This window comes from Emericellopsis atlantica (genome assembly GCF_019669845.1).
Source record: "Emericellopsis atlantica unplaced genomic scaffold F5Z01scaffold_39, whole genome shotgun sequence".
NCBI lineage: Eukaryota > Fungi > Ascomycota > Sordariomycetes > Hypocreales > Bionectriaceae > Emericellopsis > Emericellopsis atlantica.
This window is the reverse complement of record NW_025764741.1, coordinates 108,728-123,312: the sequence shown is the minus strand read 5'-3', so window position 1 is coordinate 123,312 and position 14,585 is coordinate 108,728. Positions and strand designations below refer to the sequence as shown.

Sequence of the window (14,585 nt, the reverse complement as noted above, 5' to 3'; positions counted from 1 at the left end):
CAGCTGGAAAAATTAAGTGGATACAAAGGGTCTGAGAAACGAACCAATCACTGGTCGCCAGTGACGGAATTGTCGATAAGGCACGATAAGCTTCGCCTAGACCGGCATCGCAGTTTTCACATTCGTTTACACCTGCCAGCTCAGCGAGAATACCTCATCCCCAGACCTCGAGATACCCACTTCCAGACCCTCACCCTGGATACTCGTAGGGATCTTCTCGCCCTTCCTCTCCAAGACGATTTTAGACCCACTGTTATCAGCGAGCTTGTAGAACGCGCGACCGAACTTGCTGAAGAACCCCTCGAGCTTCTCCTGCGTCACGTCCGATTCCGCGATGATGCCCCTTTCCGTAGCATCCTCAAAGGCCCGTACTACGAGCTGCGTGGCATAGGGTTGTGTGAAGACCCCGGCAGGAGGCGCCTTGCCTTGGGCGCTCTTGGCGGCGAGCGGATGAGGCGCGCTGTCGGTGCCACTAATGCTGATGTCAGTCACTGCTAAGCTTGGAAAGTTCATGGTCAACTCACAAGAAGAACTTGCTGTCGCCACTCGTTGCCGCCTTGATGAGGGCGTCCCTATCCTGGGGCGTCTTGGGGATAGGCTTGCAAAAGGCATGAGGATCGACATTGCTCATGTCACCTGTGAGATAGAGGTGGTGCGCCGTGATCGTAGCTACGGATCGCCTCGTGTTAGTCACAGAGCGGGTGTTTTCATGTCACACATCGTACCTCCAACAGAAGGGCCACAGCTCTTGACAGCTTCAACAGCAGCGGCGGTCGAGCAGTGCTCAAGCACAATCCTAAGTTTAGGGAACTTATTGTGGATAGACTTGAGTGTGGGCAGGAAAGCCTCCTCGTGTGTGAGCCCGTCAGTCGGCGTGCCGACGACTTCGCCGTGCAGGTTAAGGACTAGATCATGCTCTTGCATAGCCTCGAAAATAGCATCGAACCCGTCGAGGGAGACGACGCCTGCGTCCGAGTTGGTCGTGACGCCTTTTGCATGTATGTCAGATCTTGGCACGGCTGCTGATGAAGAAGGGGTGATCTGACGAACCCTGTGGGTAGACCTTGATGCCTGCGACTCCAGCCTTGGCTGCGTTGGCAACAATTTCCGGGGTAAGGTCTGCATGAAACTCATCATTGTTAGCCTTCTTCCATGGGGTTGTGCCGGTTGCGATGGCTCACATAGAGTGACATGAGGTAGTTCACGTTCGGCTCGATGGCCTGGAGCTCCGACTTGTACTCGAGAGCACGCTCGACCGTTCGGATAGGAGGCTGCAAGTTGGGCTGTATTCCATTGGATCAATATGAGAGTCCCTAGTGGTGACTTCAAGTACGAACCATGACGAAGACGGTGTCAACTCCCCCACGCCTGATCATCGGGGTGACGAGCTTCATCATCTCACCCTGGCGCAGGTGGACGTGCATGTCCGCCGACGGCGGGAGCACAATCTTTTGTGTGGTTTTCAGCTGCATGTTGGCGGGACAATTGATACCGGGGAATTATGTTGTTTTGCTTGAATGCGCGGCGTAGAAGGTGGTTCACTTTGGCGAAGCATTTTGAGGGACCTCTTAGTGGGGAACAAGTCGGCTTCGGGGCTCGGGAGGGGTCCTTTACCCGGCTGTTGCCCCAGGGCCTTTCCAACGTATAAAGGAGCGAAAAAAGATGACAGGCGACAAGACACCCGACTTCTATACCTGAGATCGGATCAAATGGGCGCTCTTTGCCCGAATCGTGGCCCTCTTTCTGTCAGTTAAGCCAGTTGCTCTGCTGCAGTACTGGCCACGACAAGTACGCCTCGACACACTTGGGCATATCTCGTAGAGTCCACCCTATAGACTGTGATCATAGACAGTACGTCTTCTTGGAATGCGGCGCCTCAAGAAGGGAAGCCTACTTGGCCATTGCTAGTCCGATGCTGTTGCATGCCATTGTTGTCGCCCCCAGTCGACACCACAGGAGGGCATGCTTCAGCCCAGCGTGGTACTTCAAATGCTGCAGCGCATTCATGGAAAGCGTCTGGAGAGAGAAATGTGTCTCATCAAGACGACATGGATGCACCAACTTGGCATTACCTGTTTGTGTAGGCAGATCGCTGGGGAAGGCGCGCGAAGGCCACCTCACATGGAGTGAGTGGAAGGCACCACTCTTCACTTCAAGAGACAATCGCAATATCTGGCAGGACCGTCCAAGCGGTTGGAAGAACTGGGCATCTGAACTTGAGCGTCATGTTTTGCTCTCCTGGGACCAAGAAGATTGACCCATAACCTTACCCCGTCATCTCGCACAACAGCTTCTCAGACAAACAGCCACTATAGTATCTCGCAACAGTCTACTACCACCCCTATACAATCACTCAAACCCGACATATCGCGCTTTCAACCGCCGCCATGGAGTTCTCGACAATCCCATCAGCCGTAGTGCATCGAGTTTATGACCCCTTGGCTCGGGCCTACCGCCGAACTACTGTCCCCATGATTTGGATCATTCAGATTCTCACGGTCCTCCGCTGTGCCATGGCCTTCACGGCGTTTGGATTTTCTTTGCCCTTCTTGACACAGCTTCAAAGCGGCCACGCCCAAAAATGGCTGCTCGCCGTATGCATGGGAACTGTAGGTGACCCCGGATGGACAGCAGCGCGTCTTCCGACTGACAGGAATAGTACCTTTCCCTGGTAATGCTTGCCCTTGTTTGGAAGTTTGGCGACAGCGATTCCGCGGTACCAAGGAGAACCATAGTGTACGCGTCTGCAACGACGGCCAGCACGGTGTTCGCTACAGCCGCCTGGTGGTACATTGCCGCGGGCTATCCTGCCACTGACCATAAGAGCGAACGGACTGCCTTGGCATTTCTGTTTCTAAGTTTGTACGTGTCCTGTTGAGTGTGGCGCGTCTCGCGGCTGACTGAGATGTATCTACAGACTCTGCAGTGGCACGCAACTGCCCTTCCTCATTGCCTTGACTGTGCAAGGATCTCGTCACCTTGACAGGGTGGAAGCAAATGGCGTAGACACGCGCAAAGGAAGAGGACGGTAACGGTGTGTGATTATGGAGACTGGACGCATTCTGCAGGCTGGATTACACTTTGCCACGCCACGTTGTCGTCCTCGTGATGATCTAGCGTATGATTCAATTTTACAGCGTTGTCGTATGACTCGTGTCCACCTTTCTTCGATGAAAGCTGCCGATAACCGACTGGAACCATATTCGCGACCTGTCAGCACACATGTTCCATGATCCATGTTTGATAACGGCACTCTTGTGATTCATGGTGAAGCTATTGCAGCTCACACGATCATGAGGCTGCGGCAATCCAGCGACATTGGGGGTTCGACCGGAACTCGCTTAGAAGGCCGAGCCCCTTTCAACTTCTAAGCGAAGCTCAAGCTACTAACCTGGTACTAGTCGACATGGCGCCCCACGAATCCATTTGTTTGACGTTTCGCCCACCAAATGCCGCCAAGTCAAACAGAGCCTCACGCTTCCACCAATTTAGGATTGTGACTTTCCTAATAGCGCCTAGTGCACGGGTATCAAGACGCAAAGCGGCCCCGAGCGGGCTCAAAGAGGATCGTGTGTTTCAAGAGAAGCCCCTGTCGCATCCTGTCTGGGAAGATTCGAATCGGCCCGGAGAATTAAGAGTCTAGACGATGCGGCATATGAGAAATGACATCTTCAAGCAGATGGCCTTATCCTGGGTCTGATCTATGCTCTGTGACCATAGCGCGTACCAAGAGATTGGATCGTGCTTGTCAGGACCAGCAGAATGCGGAGCGTTTCGCTCGCCGCTTCCCTACGGAGGAGTGATGTTCCAAGCGCATATAAGCCAACAGCTTCCACGGCACGCTGAGTGTTGGAAGTCGTGCAGCACCACAGGTTCCTTTTCCATTCATCCACTCATTCATTCATTCATTCAGCCGTCTTGCTCAAAGCAAAGATGCTTTCACTCCGTTCCGTCTCGGCGCTGCTGGCCAGCGCACTCTACGTTTCGTCGGCCAATGCCCGCGGTTTCTACGCCCACTACATGGTGAGAGAGCCTTGCCGCATAGGCTAATCGAATGTGACGGTTAACAGACGGCAGGTTGGTGGCATTATTGAAGGCACTGACCACGCCGCTCGCGACATTGACGACGCCTCTGCGCTGGGTTTCGACGCCTTCGCGCTGAACATTGGCGCTCCCAACGCGGGCTGGGCCACGGGCGCCATCAAGCAGCTCTTCGACTATGCCGACCAGACGGACTTCAAGCTCTTCTTCAGCGTGGACTTTTACCAGGAGTCCAACATGGACGCCTACAGCAAACTGCTGCAGGACTATGTCGGGCGCCCATCCTACCTCCGCGCCGGCGACGACAATTACCCGGTGGTGAGCTCCTTCAGCATCGGCGATCACGACGCAGCGAGCTTCAGGAAATGGAAGTGGGAGAGTCTTGGTGACCAGATGTACCTGCTGCCCAACGCAGACAATGCGCCTGGATACAACAACCCCGGATCATGGTTCCAAGGCGACTGGGGTAACACTGTCGATGGCGTCTTTGGCTGGGAGACAGCCTGGCCATGGGGTGGCAACCAGCCGGAGAACGTGTCCAGTGGCTTCGATACTGAGGTCCTGAACGCTGCGCACAGACGAGGAAAGACGTACATGGCTCGTACGTATCCACATGTCTGGCGCGGGAACCAGTACTGACAACCTGAACAGCCCTGTCGCCTCTCCAGTTCAAGGCTTGCTGCGGCTCACAAAACTACCGCATCGGCGAGGTCAACCTGCCTCAGCGCATGGCTCAGCTGCTGACTCTGAGCCCCGACTTTGTCGAGTTCATCACCTGGGTAAGTTTTGCCTTGGTGGACCCCTGATCTCCTGTGCTTGAGCTAACGATGGCGAGAACGATGCTGGCGAGAGCCACTACATTGGCAACATCTGGTCTGAAAGCCAGGTCGACGAGGACATTAAGAAGTACGGCAACAATGAGGACTGGCCACACTTTGGTTGGCAGCCACTCATCGCGTCCTTCGGAAACGCCTACAAGCACGGCCATGGACCCGACGGCATGCGCCCGCAGAGCGACGACGAGGTGATTGGCGCCATGTGGTACCGCACGTTCCTCAGCTCGGGCAGCTGCAATGGGAAAAAGCCTAGCAACTGGAAGTCGGCTGTCGACGCAGTCAACTGGGCTCTCGTCGTGGACCAGGGCGTGACCGACCTCAAGGTCAGGGTCTCGAGCGGTGGCAAGGTCATCTCGGAGACCAAGCTGTCTCCTGGTCTCAACTATGCCGCTGCTCCTGGGATCCGCCAGGGCACGCAGAAGATCGAGGTCGTCAGGGGCAACAAGGTCGTCAAGGTCGCCAAGGGCGCGAAGAAGGTGACTGATGGAAGCGAGCACTGCTTCTACAACTTCCAGGTGGCCGGGCTGGAGTAACTCGAGACTGGAGTCCGTGTTACTGCTTGGATGGACTGTGAACTGTGGAGAGGACGCGGGTGGCCGGCGAAGCCCCCTCACTCGTGCCGGACCGACGTAAGGAGCTAATTGATTAGTGTCCCGTGAAACCTGCACAAACGCCAGCCAGGTCTGGCCGTAGCAGGGAAATGGGCGCGGAATGTACGTACATAAGTAATCGTGTCTCCAAGGACGTCCTGCTGAAGGTGACGCCACCATGTTGGCCTGCATATAAATTGGGAAGCCCAGCCAGTTGGCAGACTGAGTGCGATACACCACACAATAATAGACCCGGATCGTCGTTATGATGGAAAAGTATAATTTCCCGACAGATCCCGTCGCTGATGACGCAGCTATCGTCAAGGGCGAGACGTATCGTTTCACACTCATCAACGAGTCTGTGCTTCGGTATGAATGGGCCCATGATGGTGTCTTTGAGGATCGACCCTCGACATTTGCCATCAATCGACGGTTCACACCCACGCCAGAGCATAGAGTCGTCGACAAGGATGACCGGCTCGAGATCATCACAAGTAAATATCACCTGAGCTATGACAAGAAACGCTTCAGCACTCACGGCTTGACCGTCAGCTTCAATGGCAAGACGACGCTCTGGGGCGCGGACTGGCGCTTTGGCGAAGAGACAGACAAGAACCTGGGCGGCACCGCGAGGACGCTCGATGGCGTCAATGGACGCTGCGACATGGGCAAGGGCATCCTCTCGAGGGACGGCCACTGCGCCATTGACGACAGTGAGTCGATGCTGTTTGAGAAGAACGGCTTTGCCGGCCCCCGCAAAGAAGGCGACCGCGTGGACGGCTACCTCTTTATCTACGACCACGATTACAGAGGCGCCATGAAGTCATTCTATGCCATCTCCGGCCACCAGCCACTGTTGCCGCGATGGGCCCTGGGCAACTGGTGGAGTCGATACTATGCGTACACGGCACAAGAGTATCTCGCGCTGATGGACGACTTTGGCATACATAACGTTCCCTTGTCCGTCGCAGTCATCGACATGGACTGGCACCAGGTCGCTGGAGACCATGTGCCTCACGCCGGATGGACAGGCTACTCCTGGAACAAGGACCTGTTTCCAGACCCCGAGGGCTTTTGCGAGGCTCTGCACAGGAGACGGCTAAGGATCACCCTCAACGACCATCCTCATGCTGGCGTCCACTCCCACGAAGACTTGTACGAGGAGTTCGCGGCAGCCGTGGGCCACGACACGTCTGACAAGGCGCCTATTCTCTTCGACCCCGCGTCCGAGAAGTTCATGGACGCTTATCTGAATGTGCTGCACAGACGGGTCGAGGAGCAAGGCTGCGATTTTTGGTGGATCGACTGGCAACAGGGCCCTTACTCGCGCATCCCAGGCCTCGACCCCTTGTGGCTGCTTAATCACTTCCACTTCCTGGACAACAAGTACGCCCGTCCGGATACCCGCCCCATCATCTTCTCACGCTACGGCGGACCCGGCAGCCATCGGTACCCGGTAGGCTTCTCGGGGGACTCCATCGTCACATGGGAGTCACTCCAGTTCCAGCCCGAGTTCACGGCCACGGCATCCAACATTGGCTATGGCTGGTGGAGCCACGACATTGGCGGCCACATGGGTGGCTACCGCGATGACGAGCTCGAGACGCGATGGGTGCAGCTGGGTGTGTTCTCGCCTCTCATGAGGCTGCACTCCACACAGAGTCGCTGGGCTTCCAAGGAGCCATGGAACTACCAAGCGGAGCACGAAATGACCATGTGCGAAGTCATGCGCTTCCGTCATCGATTGGTGCCGTATCTCCACAGCATGAACAAGAACGCGGCGGCCAACGACGAGCCTCTGGTCCAGCCTCTGTATTGGGGGTACCCGTCTCGCGAGGAAGCCTATCAAAAGCCGAATGAGTACTTCTTTGGCTCAGAGCTGCTCGTTGCGCCAATCGTGCATCCTCGAAACAAGACGACGAAGCAGGCTGGCGTTGACGTTTGGGTGCCTCCCGGACGCTATGTAGACATTTTCAAGGGGCTGGTGTACGACGGCGATAGACAGATCAGGATGTATCGTCCCCTGGACAGCATCCCCGTGCTCGCTGCTGAGGGATCCGTCCTCGCTCTGGATGCGGAGCAGTCGCCCGAGAATGGCTGCCGCAATCCGTCCGTGCTGGAGGTCATCGTCGTAGTCGGCAAAGATGGCTTCTTCCACCTCTACGAGGACCCGGCCGACGACAACTTGGATGTGAAGCTGGAGCCGCCACAGAGGTCTCGCCGCACTCTCGTTGAGTACAAGCAAGACGCTGGCCGCGTCGACGTCACGAGCTCCGACAAGAGCTGGACCTTTCGCTTCCTAGGCGTGAGAGTGGCCCCCGAGTCCATCGCCGTGGAGAGGGGCGGTGCCAAGGTGGAGGGTGCCGAGTTCAGCGTCGACACGTCGAGCGTGCCGTCGCTGATTGTCCAGGTGCCCAACTCGGCCGGGGGCGACGCGACGGTGTCGGTGACGATTGGCCCGAACCCGCAGATGGGCATCGTGGATCACTCCAAGCGAATCGAGGAGCTCGTCATGGGGTATCAGATCGACTTTGCTGCCAAGGACAGGATCTTTGATGTCTGCAGCGGTTCTCACTCGGCTGCTGTCAAGGTCGCTGAGCTGACGAGCCTGGGGCTGGAGAAGGAGGTGACTGGTCCCATGATCGAGTTGCTGACAGCGGACAGTCGCACTTTGTAGATGTTAATTAGATATGAATACAATATGAGCGCGTTCTATACACCACTCACTTGTCTTCGTTCATTGAGGTGAAGATGGTCGTCGTACCTCTTATCGATAAGAGATTTTCCCCTGCGCGCCTCGAATCCCAGGCACGCTCGCAATTTGCGCCCCGTCTCGAACTTGGAAGCGACAGCGATACGTCTGCCGCAACACAACCTCGCCCTGCCATCCCACCATGGCTCCGATCGACCGGTGCATGGCCTCCGTGGCCAAGCTGTCTCTTGCGCCGACTGTTCGACCATCGATATCCTCGACTATCCCCCGGTTTCTGGCACCGTCACTCGTGCAGACCCGTCACGCGTCTGTTGTCAAAATCGGGCGCAAGAAGCAGGTGAAAAAGGCGAAACCGCTGTCAAAGGATTTCAAGAGGCACAAACTCGACAAGGCGGACTTTCCCCAGTTCACACTATGCGAGGCATTGAGGTATGTGGGAGACCAAGGCCATGGGGAACAGGAGGACTAACGGGCATGACAGGATCCTCCGCGCCTATGAGGTCGGCAAGCCTCCTGGCGCCGTCAAATACGAGATGCACGTCCACCTCAAGACGGCCCGCAACGGTCCCGTCATCAAATCCTCGATCCGCCTCCCGAACCCGGTGCAGAGTGACTGGCAGATTGCCGTCGTCTGCCCCGAGGGCAGCGACATTGCCAACGCCGCCGTCGCGGCCGGCGCCAAGCTCGTCGGCGAGGAGACCCTCTTTCAGGCGATCCGCGACGGCAACATTACGTTCGACCGCCTCATCTGCCACGAGCTGAGCGAGAAGAAGCTGCAGAAGGCGCAGCTGGGCAAGATCCTGGGGCCCAAGGGGCTGATGCCCAGCGCCCGGATGAAGACCGTCGTCAAGGACGTCGCCAAGGCCATCCGTGACAGCGCCGGCTCCTCGGACTACAGGGAGCGCGAGGGGGCCGTCCGGATGGCGATTGGCCAGCTGGCACACTCGCCCGAGCAGCTCAAGGCGAACATTGAGGCGGTCATGAAGAAGCTGAGGGCGCAGTGCGCGGAGATCTCCGAGGAGAACCCCAAGGAGGTGCACGAGGTCATTCTGAGCACGACCAACGGGCCGGGCATCAGCTTGAACGGCAAGTTCAGGAACTTGACGGAGGAGATCACGCCGCAGCAGCTGTCCGGGCCCATGTAAGGTTAAGATATGAACTTGGGGAGGCTCAGTTTGTATAATGTACCATTTCTGTCACAATAGCATCAAGCATTAGAAGAGGTGGTTGTCCTCTGTTGGGTATCATTGATTGTTTATGTCTGGGGGTTTCGCCCTTTACTTCTTTTGTAACACCTTGACGGCTTCGTCTGAGGCGTCAATCGTTCGGTATATTGCCAGATATTGCATCAACCGCCCATGGCCCTTGACCCCTGCGGCCTTTGCCTCTTTCAATGCAGTTCCTAAATCGAGCAGCAGCGTGTTGCGACACCTTTCCAGCCGCTCCTCTTGTTTCATGATGAACGGGTGCTCTCGATCCATGCTATCCATGAGGGTTGAGATTCGTTGGCATTCTCGCGCTGAGATGGATAGCTTCGTCGGCGAACTTCCCACCAAGCCATCCTCTGCTTCGACGTCGTCGTCTTCGCTGGTGTCGTCGTCGTCGGCCCACCCAGACGCGCTCTCGCCTGCCGGGAGACTTGTCAACGCCAGCCTCTCTTCCAGCGATGACAGCCGGTCAGACAGTTCCAGCATCTTCCGCCCCTGCTCCACCGCGCTCCTCACGTCACCAAGTTCGTTGCTCAGCTTGGCTGTCTCTTCGCGTTTGACCGTGACCTTGCCCCGCACATCCTCGACAGCTCTTCGGAATCCCATCAGCGCCATCTTGACATCTTCCACCTTGTCATCGCCGCCTTTAAGCTCGGTGCCCAGTGATAGGAACGCGGTGTAGTTGGAATTGACGAGCTCCAGGAGCTCTGCGCTGATGGATGTGCTTCGCTCACGCAGGTCTCCACGAAGATCTTCTAGCGTTTGATGACGATGCGGTAGCGCGGACAGATATGCCGCAGGCTCGAAATCTGGTCGCAGGAAGTCGGATCGCGGGAGCGCTTCGGGGAACGGTAGCGGGATGTCATTGTCGTCGTCCTCGGACGAGGACGCTGTGGAGGGGGCGGTAGATGTGTTGTTCGAGGGGGCTAGCTTGAAGGAAGCATTCCGTGAGGGTATCGGCGCGGCCAGGTTCGCCATCGTCAAGATACGATAGTGCGAGGATTCTGACGAAGAGGATTCGAGCTGTGGTTGCTGGTCCCTTGCATTGGCAGTGAGTTGCGGACCCCTGCCGGGATACGCTCCTTTACAGTGCTACCCCGCTACTAGCATATGAGGTTTCTGGCAACGTGCCTAAGGACGAGGGCATTCAACAAGCATGAAACATGTCATTTGAAGCCGCGGTTCAAGATGATCTTCTAACCAATCAGTCGGTTCGCCAACGCCTTTGATCAGATCATTTTGTGCGGCTGCGATATCGGCGGTTCTTGCTTGACTCTGTTGGTACCTGAGTCGTCCGATACAAAGTCTAAGGCCCGGTGGACACAGCGTAACTGGCATGGCGTGGCGCCATCAGCGTCGACGAGCGTCTCTAGTTTGTCTCGGAAGCTTGCTGCGCGGGGTAGTTTGCAGTAAAGCACGTAATAAGATCATGGGTAGCGGCTGAGCAGACACGGTATTTTCTCACAATGTACGTAGTATCCGTACGTAAGGTACCTAAATTTCTTTTGCTCGCGCATCACTCAGTAGTGTGATTGTCTTGTATTCCGCGAGTTTCACTTGATACTACCCATGGCTCACCTGGGAAACAGCTACAGTAGTATGAGACAGCTGATTGATAAGGATGTGGTGTGGAGGAGGATACACCGCTTGCGCTTGGCTGGAGTTAGGGTTGGGTGGCCGAGATGCAGAATTTTTATCAATCACATCTTATCAATCTGATCAGACCCACATGGCGCATCACCCATTCAATCGGCTGGGAGGAAACAGGTGATCTCGGCTCAGTTCGGACTTCCCACCACGCTCAGAAAAAGACGCACTGCCCCCGGTGCTGAAATAGCACTGTGACAATTCTTTCAGCGAAGCATTCTCACAATATCTCTCCTAAGATCTTCCAGGGTTCTTGAGGGGCACAGCGGGATGAGAACGTTAACGGTCGCGGGGCGCAGGTATTGGACAGTATCCAGCTCAAATCTGCTCAAAAACAGCATAGCGATAGGGCCACTCAACGCCAGTCCAGGCTTGTAATCCGTGATGAACTTCATTCCGACATACTCGTCAACCTATTTGACTTTTTCATCGATCGCTTTCGCCCCGTGTTCATATGCTAGATCGCGTCGTTTCGCTATTGCTGTTCCCAAGGTACCGCACAGTACCGGCTAGCCGGAGGATCCACGACGCACTCCGACCGCGGCCGCGCAAACGTCGAATCACGGCGTCGAAACCCCCACAATGGTGGCTCCGAGTTCTGGCCCAACAGCCTTCTCCTCCTCGACACCTCCCCTCCACGACCGCGTAGCCATTTATCTCGATCGAACCGCCCGTCCCTCTGCCCCGTCTCGGTCGTCTTCTTTCTCGTCCTCTGCAGCTTCTTCGCCCGAGCTCAGCGACAGCGCCCCGCATCAGTACCGGTCACCACAACATCACCACTACCAGCACCACCATTCAGGACGAGACTCACACGAGTGGCATCGGCATCACCAACCTCTGCCAACGGCTCGCTCCCACACTCATCCTTTAGCGGGACCTCTACCATTACCGCACAGCCTGACGCTACCGCCCATCGATGCGTTGACCATGTCGCAGGTCATCAGCCCCCATCCCAACGTGGATGCCACGGCCCCTCGGGTGTCGATGACATCCCGCGAATGGGTCATACCTCCTCGGCCAAAGCCCGGTCGCAAGCCAGCAACAGATACACCCCCAACCAAGCGCAAGGCACAAAATCGCGCCGCCCAGCGAGCGTTTCGCGAGCGTCGTGCCGCCCGTGTCGGCGAGCTCGAGGAATTACTGCAGCAACAAAAGGAAGAACATGACAAGGAGAATGACGAGGCCAAAGCAAGGATCAGAGAACTGGAGATGGAAGTGCAGTCTCACAGCTCGCGATGCGTGCTGCTGGAAACCATGCTGGAGAAGGAGCGTAAAGAGCGCATCCGCGCAGAAACCGAAGCTGAAGGCTTACGACAACGACCACAGCAGAACGACATGTACTCGACTACGCACTCGTCGCATCTCACCAGGCGTAGCTTTTCCTCTCAACAACACACAGTTCGCCATGATAGCCTACCGCACATTGTGCCGACTCTCGAGACCGATGATGTCTCGAACCCTGCTCTGACTTGCGGCAATTGCGCACCAGGCTCGTGTGCCTGCGTCACGGAAGCTTTGGCAACAGTTAGCAATGCGTTCTCCCAGGGAGAGCTGAAGCGACCGGTGTCGCCGTCGGGGAGCATTTCGAACGGCAAGCGTCAGCGAGCTGGTGTTCTTCCAGAGCATCAAGAGATGCAGCAGCCCCCGTCCGGAGACTCTTCCTTCAAAGATGATTGTGGTTTCTGCAAGGATGGTACATACTGCGTTTGTGCTGACGCTGCCATGGCGACGCCGGTCATGACGCCAACTGTCGACGTGCTTCCCCCCATTATATCCCAAACCCAGACTCCTCCACCGTCTGAAGCCGATTCGAACATGGGCATGGCCATGGAGATCACCTCTGACGGAGCCGTCAAGCTGCCCCGCAGAGCACCCGCGTCTCGTGCAGCGCCTGCGCGCAACAGCTCGCGTGGCTGTGGGCCCAATGGCCCTGGCACATGCGCGCAGTGCCAGTCTGATCCCAAGTCTGGTCTCTTCTGCCGACTCATGGCCTCCAAGCTTGGCAAAGAAGGTGGTGGCGGTGGGGGTTGCTGCGGCGGTAAGGGCGCTGGCGGTGGCTGCTGCAAGTCGAAGGCTCCTGAACCTGAGAAAATCACCTTGCCCTCCCTGCCGAGCCTAGGTTTGACATGTGCCGAGGCATATCAGACCTTGTCGAGTCATCGAAACTTTGACAGGGCGTCGGACGATATTGGGTCATGGCTACCGAAGCTGAGGGCGACTCCAGCTGGTGATTCCCTGGGACCGAAGAGGATGATTCCCATGGAGGTTGAGGCTGCTAGCATCATGAGCGTGCTCAAGGATTTTGATGTGCGATTTGGCAGCGCACGCTGAGAACAAAAGAGAGGTGGCTTCCATGACTGGCGTCCGGTTGATGTTTGATAAGAGGGTTGGAACTAGGACAAATCGTCCGCTCCCTGGCAAGGCGTTGTGATCTTGATTTATTCAGCTACTGTTACACTAAGATAACGATTTCATACATGCATGATTCTAGCTTCAAGAAACTTTTGCTTCAATTCTCAGCGATTGTTCCATTTGGATACTGTAGGGTATGTGCCTTCACTCGACAGCCACTGTTGAGGTCTCATTGCGTCCAATTAGCTGCGAGTAATCAAAAGCAACCACCAAGCAAGGCATACGTAGATTGTAGATTCGAGTATGCAGGGCACCTGAACACGAACTACTCTGTACAGCCAACGGCACTATGCCAGATTTGTTCGGTGAAGACCGACTGGGCCCGGACCAGGCGAGCGGTGAACGCTGAACAGGTATCGACCGTGGCCAACGACATCCAGCGTACCCGATTGCCACGAAGACAGTAAGGGGTCCTCTAAATGTATCTAGCATCTATTGGATGTTGGTGGCTGCTGAGTTGGCATGCATACATGTACCGTGTAGATGATACGTATGTATTGGTCGGTGGGCGGTGAGGGGGTCGCAATGCGCATGGGGCCATGGATGGGCAAGGCCTCGAAGAGCTGCATTGCCAACTCAGTGCGTCTGCCACCCGGCGCGTTATTCACGATTGCACGGCGGCTCCCAATCGTTTTGTTGAGCGCCCTGGACAATTCACCCACTGCAGGAAGCACTGCAAGGCTGGCCAGCCACCCTCCCTAGTCGCATGCGCTGTCTAATACCGGGAACAGGCAGCATGATGCTGTACCTCAGCGATCCAGTCGCTGGCAGTTGGATACGTGGAACCAGTCACAGACTTTCCTCTGATAGTTTTAGACTAATACCGCAGTGCCACGAGCTGTGCTGGGTACGTAGCCCTACTTGTACGGATATAGACGCAGCATCTGCAAGACACAGTTACGTACGTATGCGCTGAATTGGGCGTTTGCCAGCGCACATGGCGGTCCTGAACGACATGGTGGTGAAAATCAGAATAATGGCATTGGATACAGGTCAGCAACAGTGCCAATGTCCAGCTCGGCTGAGGCCGCAGTCTGATGCCAGTGGTGGTGCAGGTGGGAATTGTTGGAGGCAAGTTGCCAACGCATCACGCAGACGAAGCATGGACAAGGACTGGAGGGAAGAACGACCAGCCAGC

General features: G+C 56.2%; 7 protein-coding genes across 7 annotated transcripts; 5 read left to right on the top strand and 2 right to left on the bottom strand.

Moving 5' to 3' along the window:
- Positions 1-43: 43 nt before the first annotated feature.
- On the bottom strand, positions 44-1,530 carry F5Z01DRAFT_666747 (dihydroorotase). Its single transcript, XM_046264252.1, has 6 exons — positions 1,338-1,530; positions 1,182-1,283; positions 1,051-1,129; positions 726-989; positions 525-669; positions 44-472 (listed from the first exon to the last, which is right to left on the bottom strand). Exons 1-6 carry the CDS (start codon positions 1,470-1,472, stop codon positions 127-129), a joined length of 1,071 nt encoding a protein of 356 aa, XP_046114209.1. The 5' UTR covers positions 1,473-1,530; the 3' UTR covers positions 44-126.
- A 729-nt stretch (positions 1,531-2,259) lies between these two features.
- F5Z01DRAFT_380850 (uncharacterized protein) lies at positions 2,260-3,137 on the top strand. Its single transcript, XM_046259416.1, has 3 exons — positions 2,260-2,609; positions 2,660-2,862; positions 2,918-3,137. Exons 1-3 carry the CDS (start codon positions 2,388-2,390, stop codon positions 3,030-3,032), a joined length of 540 nt encoding a protein of 179 aa, XP_046114208.1. The 5' UTR covers positions 2,260-2,387; the 3' UTR covers positions 3,033-3,137.
- A 651-nt stretch (positions 3,138-3,788) lies between these two features.
- F5Z01DRAFT_380771 (glycoside hydrolase) lies at positions 3,789-5,571 on the top strand. Its single transcript, XM_046259414.1, has 4 exons — positions 3,789-4,023; positions 4,078-4,642; positions 4,693-4,820; positions 4,877-5,571. Exons 1-4 carry the CDS (start codon positions 3,934-3,936, stop codon positions 5,408-5,410), a joined length of 1,317 nt encoding a protein of 438 aa, XP_046114207.1. The 5' UTR covers positions 3,789-3,933; the 3' UTR covers positions 5,411-5,571.
- Positions 5,572-8,187, top strand: F5Z01DRAFT_380768 (putative alpha-xylosidase). Its single transcript, XM_046259413.1, has one exon. The coding sequence runs from the start codon at positions 5,733-5,735 to the stop codon at positions 8,142-8,144; it is 2,412 nt and encodes an 803-aa protein (XP_046114206.1). The 5' UTR covers positions 5,572-5,732; the 3' UTR covers positions 8,145-8,187.
- A 174-nt stretch (positions 8,188-8,361) lies between these two features.
- On the top strand, positions 8,362-9,325 carry F5Z01DRAFT_629830 (ribosomal protein L1-like protein; the record flags this gene model as incomplete). The annotated part of the gene is made up of 2 exons (XM_046261687.1): positions 8,362-8,609; positions 8,662-9,325. The coding sequence occupies 2 exons, from the start codon at positions 8,362-8,364 to the stop codon at positions 9,323-9,325; spliced, it is 912 nt and encodes a 303-aa protein (XP_046114205.1).
- A 132-nt stretch (positions 9,326-9,457) lies between these two features.
- Positions 9,458-10,366, bottom strand: F5Z01DRAFT_629921 (oligomeric golgi complex component, COG2-domain-containing protein; the record flags this gene model as incomplete). Its single annotated transcript, XM_046261692.1, has 1 exon — positions 9,458-10,366. The coding sequence occupies one exon, from the start codon at positions 10,364-10,366 to the stop codon at positions 9,458-9,460; it is 909 nt and encodes a 302-aa protein (XP_046114204.1).
- A 1,596-nt stretch (positions 10,367-11,962) lies between these two features.
- F5Z01DRAFT_629845 (uncharacterized protein) lies at positions 11,963-13,366 on the top strand (the record flags this gene model as incomplete). Its single annotated transcript, XM_046261688.1, has 1 exon — positions 11,963-13,366. The coding sequence occupies one exon, from the start codon at positions 11,963-11,965 to the stop codon at positions 13,364-13,366; it is 1,404 nt and encodes a 467-aa protein (XP_046114203.1).
- Between the last annotated feature and the right edge of the window lie 1,219 nt (positions 13,367-14,585).

Coding starts and splice junctions, on each gene's coding strand:
- F5Z01DRAFT_380850 (XM_046259416.1), top strand. CDS start 2,388: ATGGAGTTCTCGACAATCCCATCAGCCGTAGTGCATCGAGTTTATGAC. Junction 2,610..2,659: donor TCGCCGTATGCATGGGAACT/GTAGGTGACCCC, acceptor TGACAGGAATAG/TACCTTTCCCTGGTAATGCT. Junction 2,863..2,917: donor GCATTTCTGTTTCTAAGTTT/GTACGTGTCCTG, acceptor ATGTATCTACAG/ACTCTGCAGTGGCACGCAAC.
- F5Z01DRAFT_380768 (XM_046259413.1), top strand. CDS start 5,733: ATGATGGAAAAGTATAATTTCCCGACAGATCCCGTCGCTGATGACGCA.
- F5Z01DRAFT_666747 (XM_046264252.1), bottom strand. CDS start 1,472: ATGCAGCTGAAAACCACACAAAAGATTGTGCTCCCGCCGTCGGCGGAC. Junction 1,284..1,337: donor TTGACACCGTCTTCGTCATG/GTTCGTACTTGA, acceptor AATGGAATACAG/CCCAACTTGCAGCCTCCTAT. Junction 670..725: donor CTGTGGCCCTTCTGTTGGAG/GTACGATGTGTG, acceptor GGCGATCCGTAG/CTACGATCACGGCGCACCAC.
- F5Z01DRAFT_380771 (XM_046259414.1), top strand. CDS start 3,934: ATGCTTTCACTCCGTTCCGTCTCGGCGCTGCTGGCCAGCGCACTCTAC. Junction 4,024..4,077: donor GTTTCTACGCCCACTACATG/GTGAGAGAGCCT, acceptor AACAGACGGCAG/GTTGGTGGCATTATTGAAGG. Junction 4,821..4,876: donor TTGTCGAGTTCATCACCTGG/GTAAGTTTTGCC, acceptor AACGATGGCGAG/AACGATGCTGGCGAGAGCCA.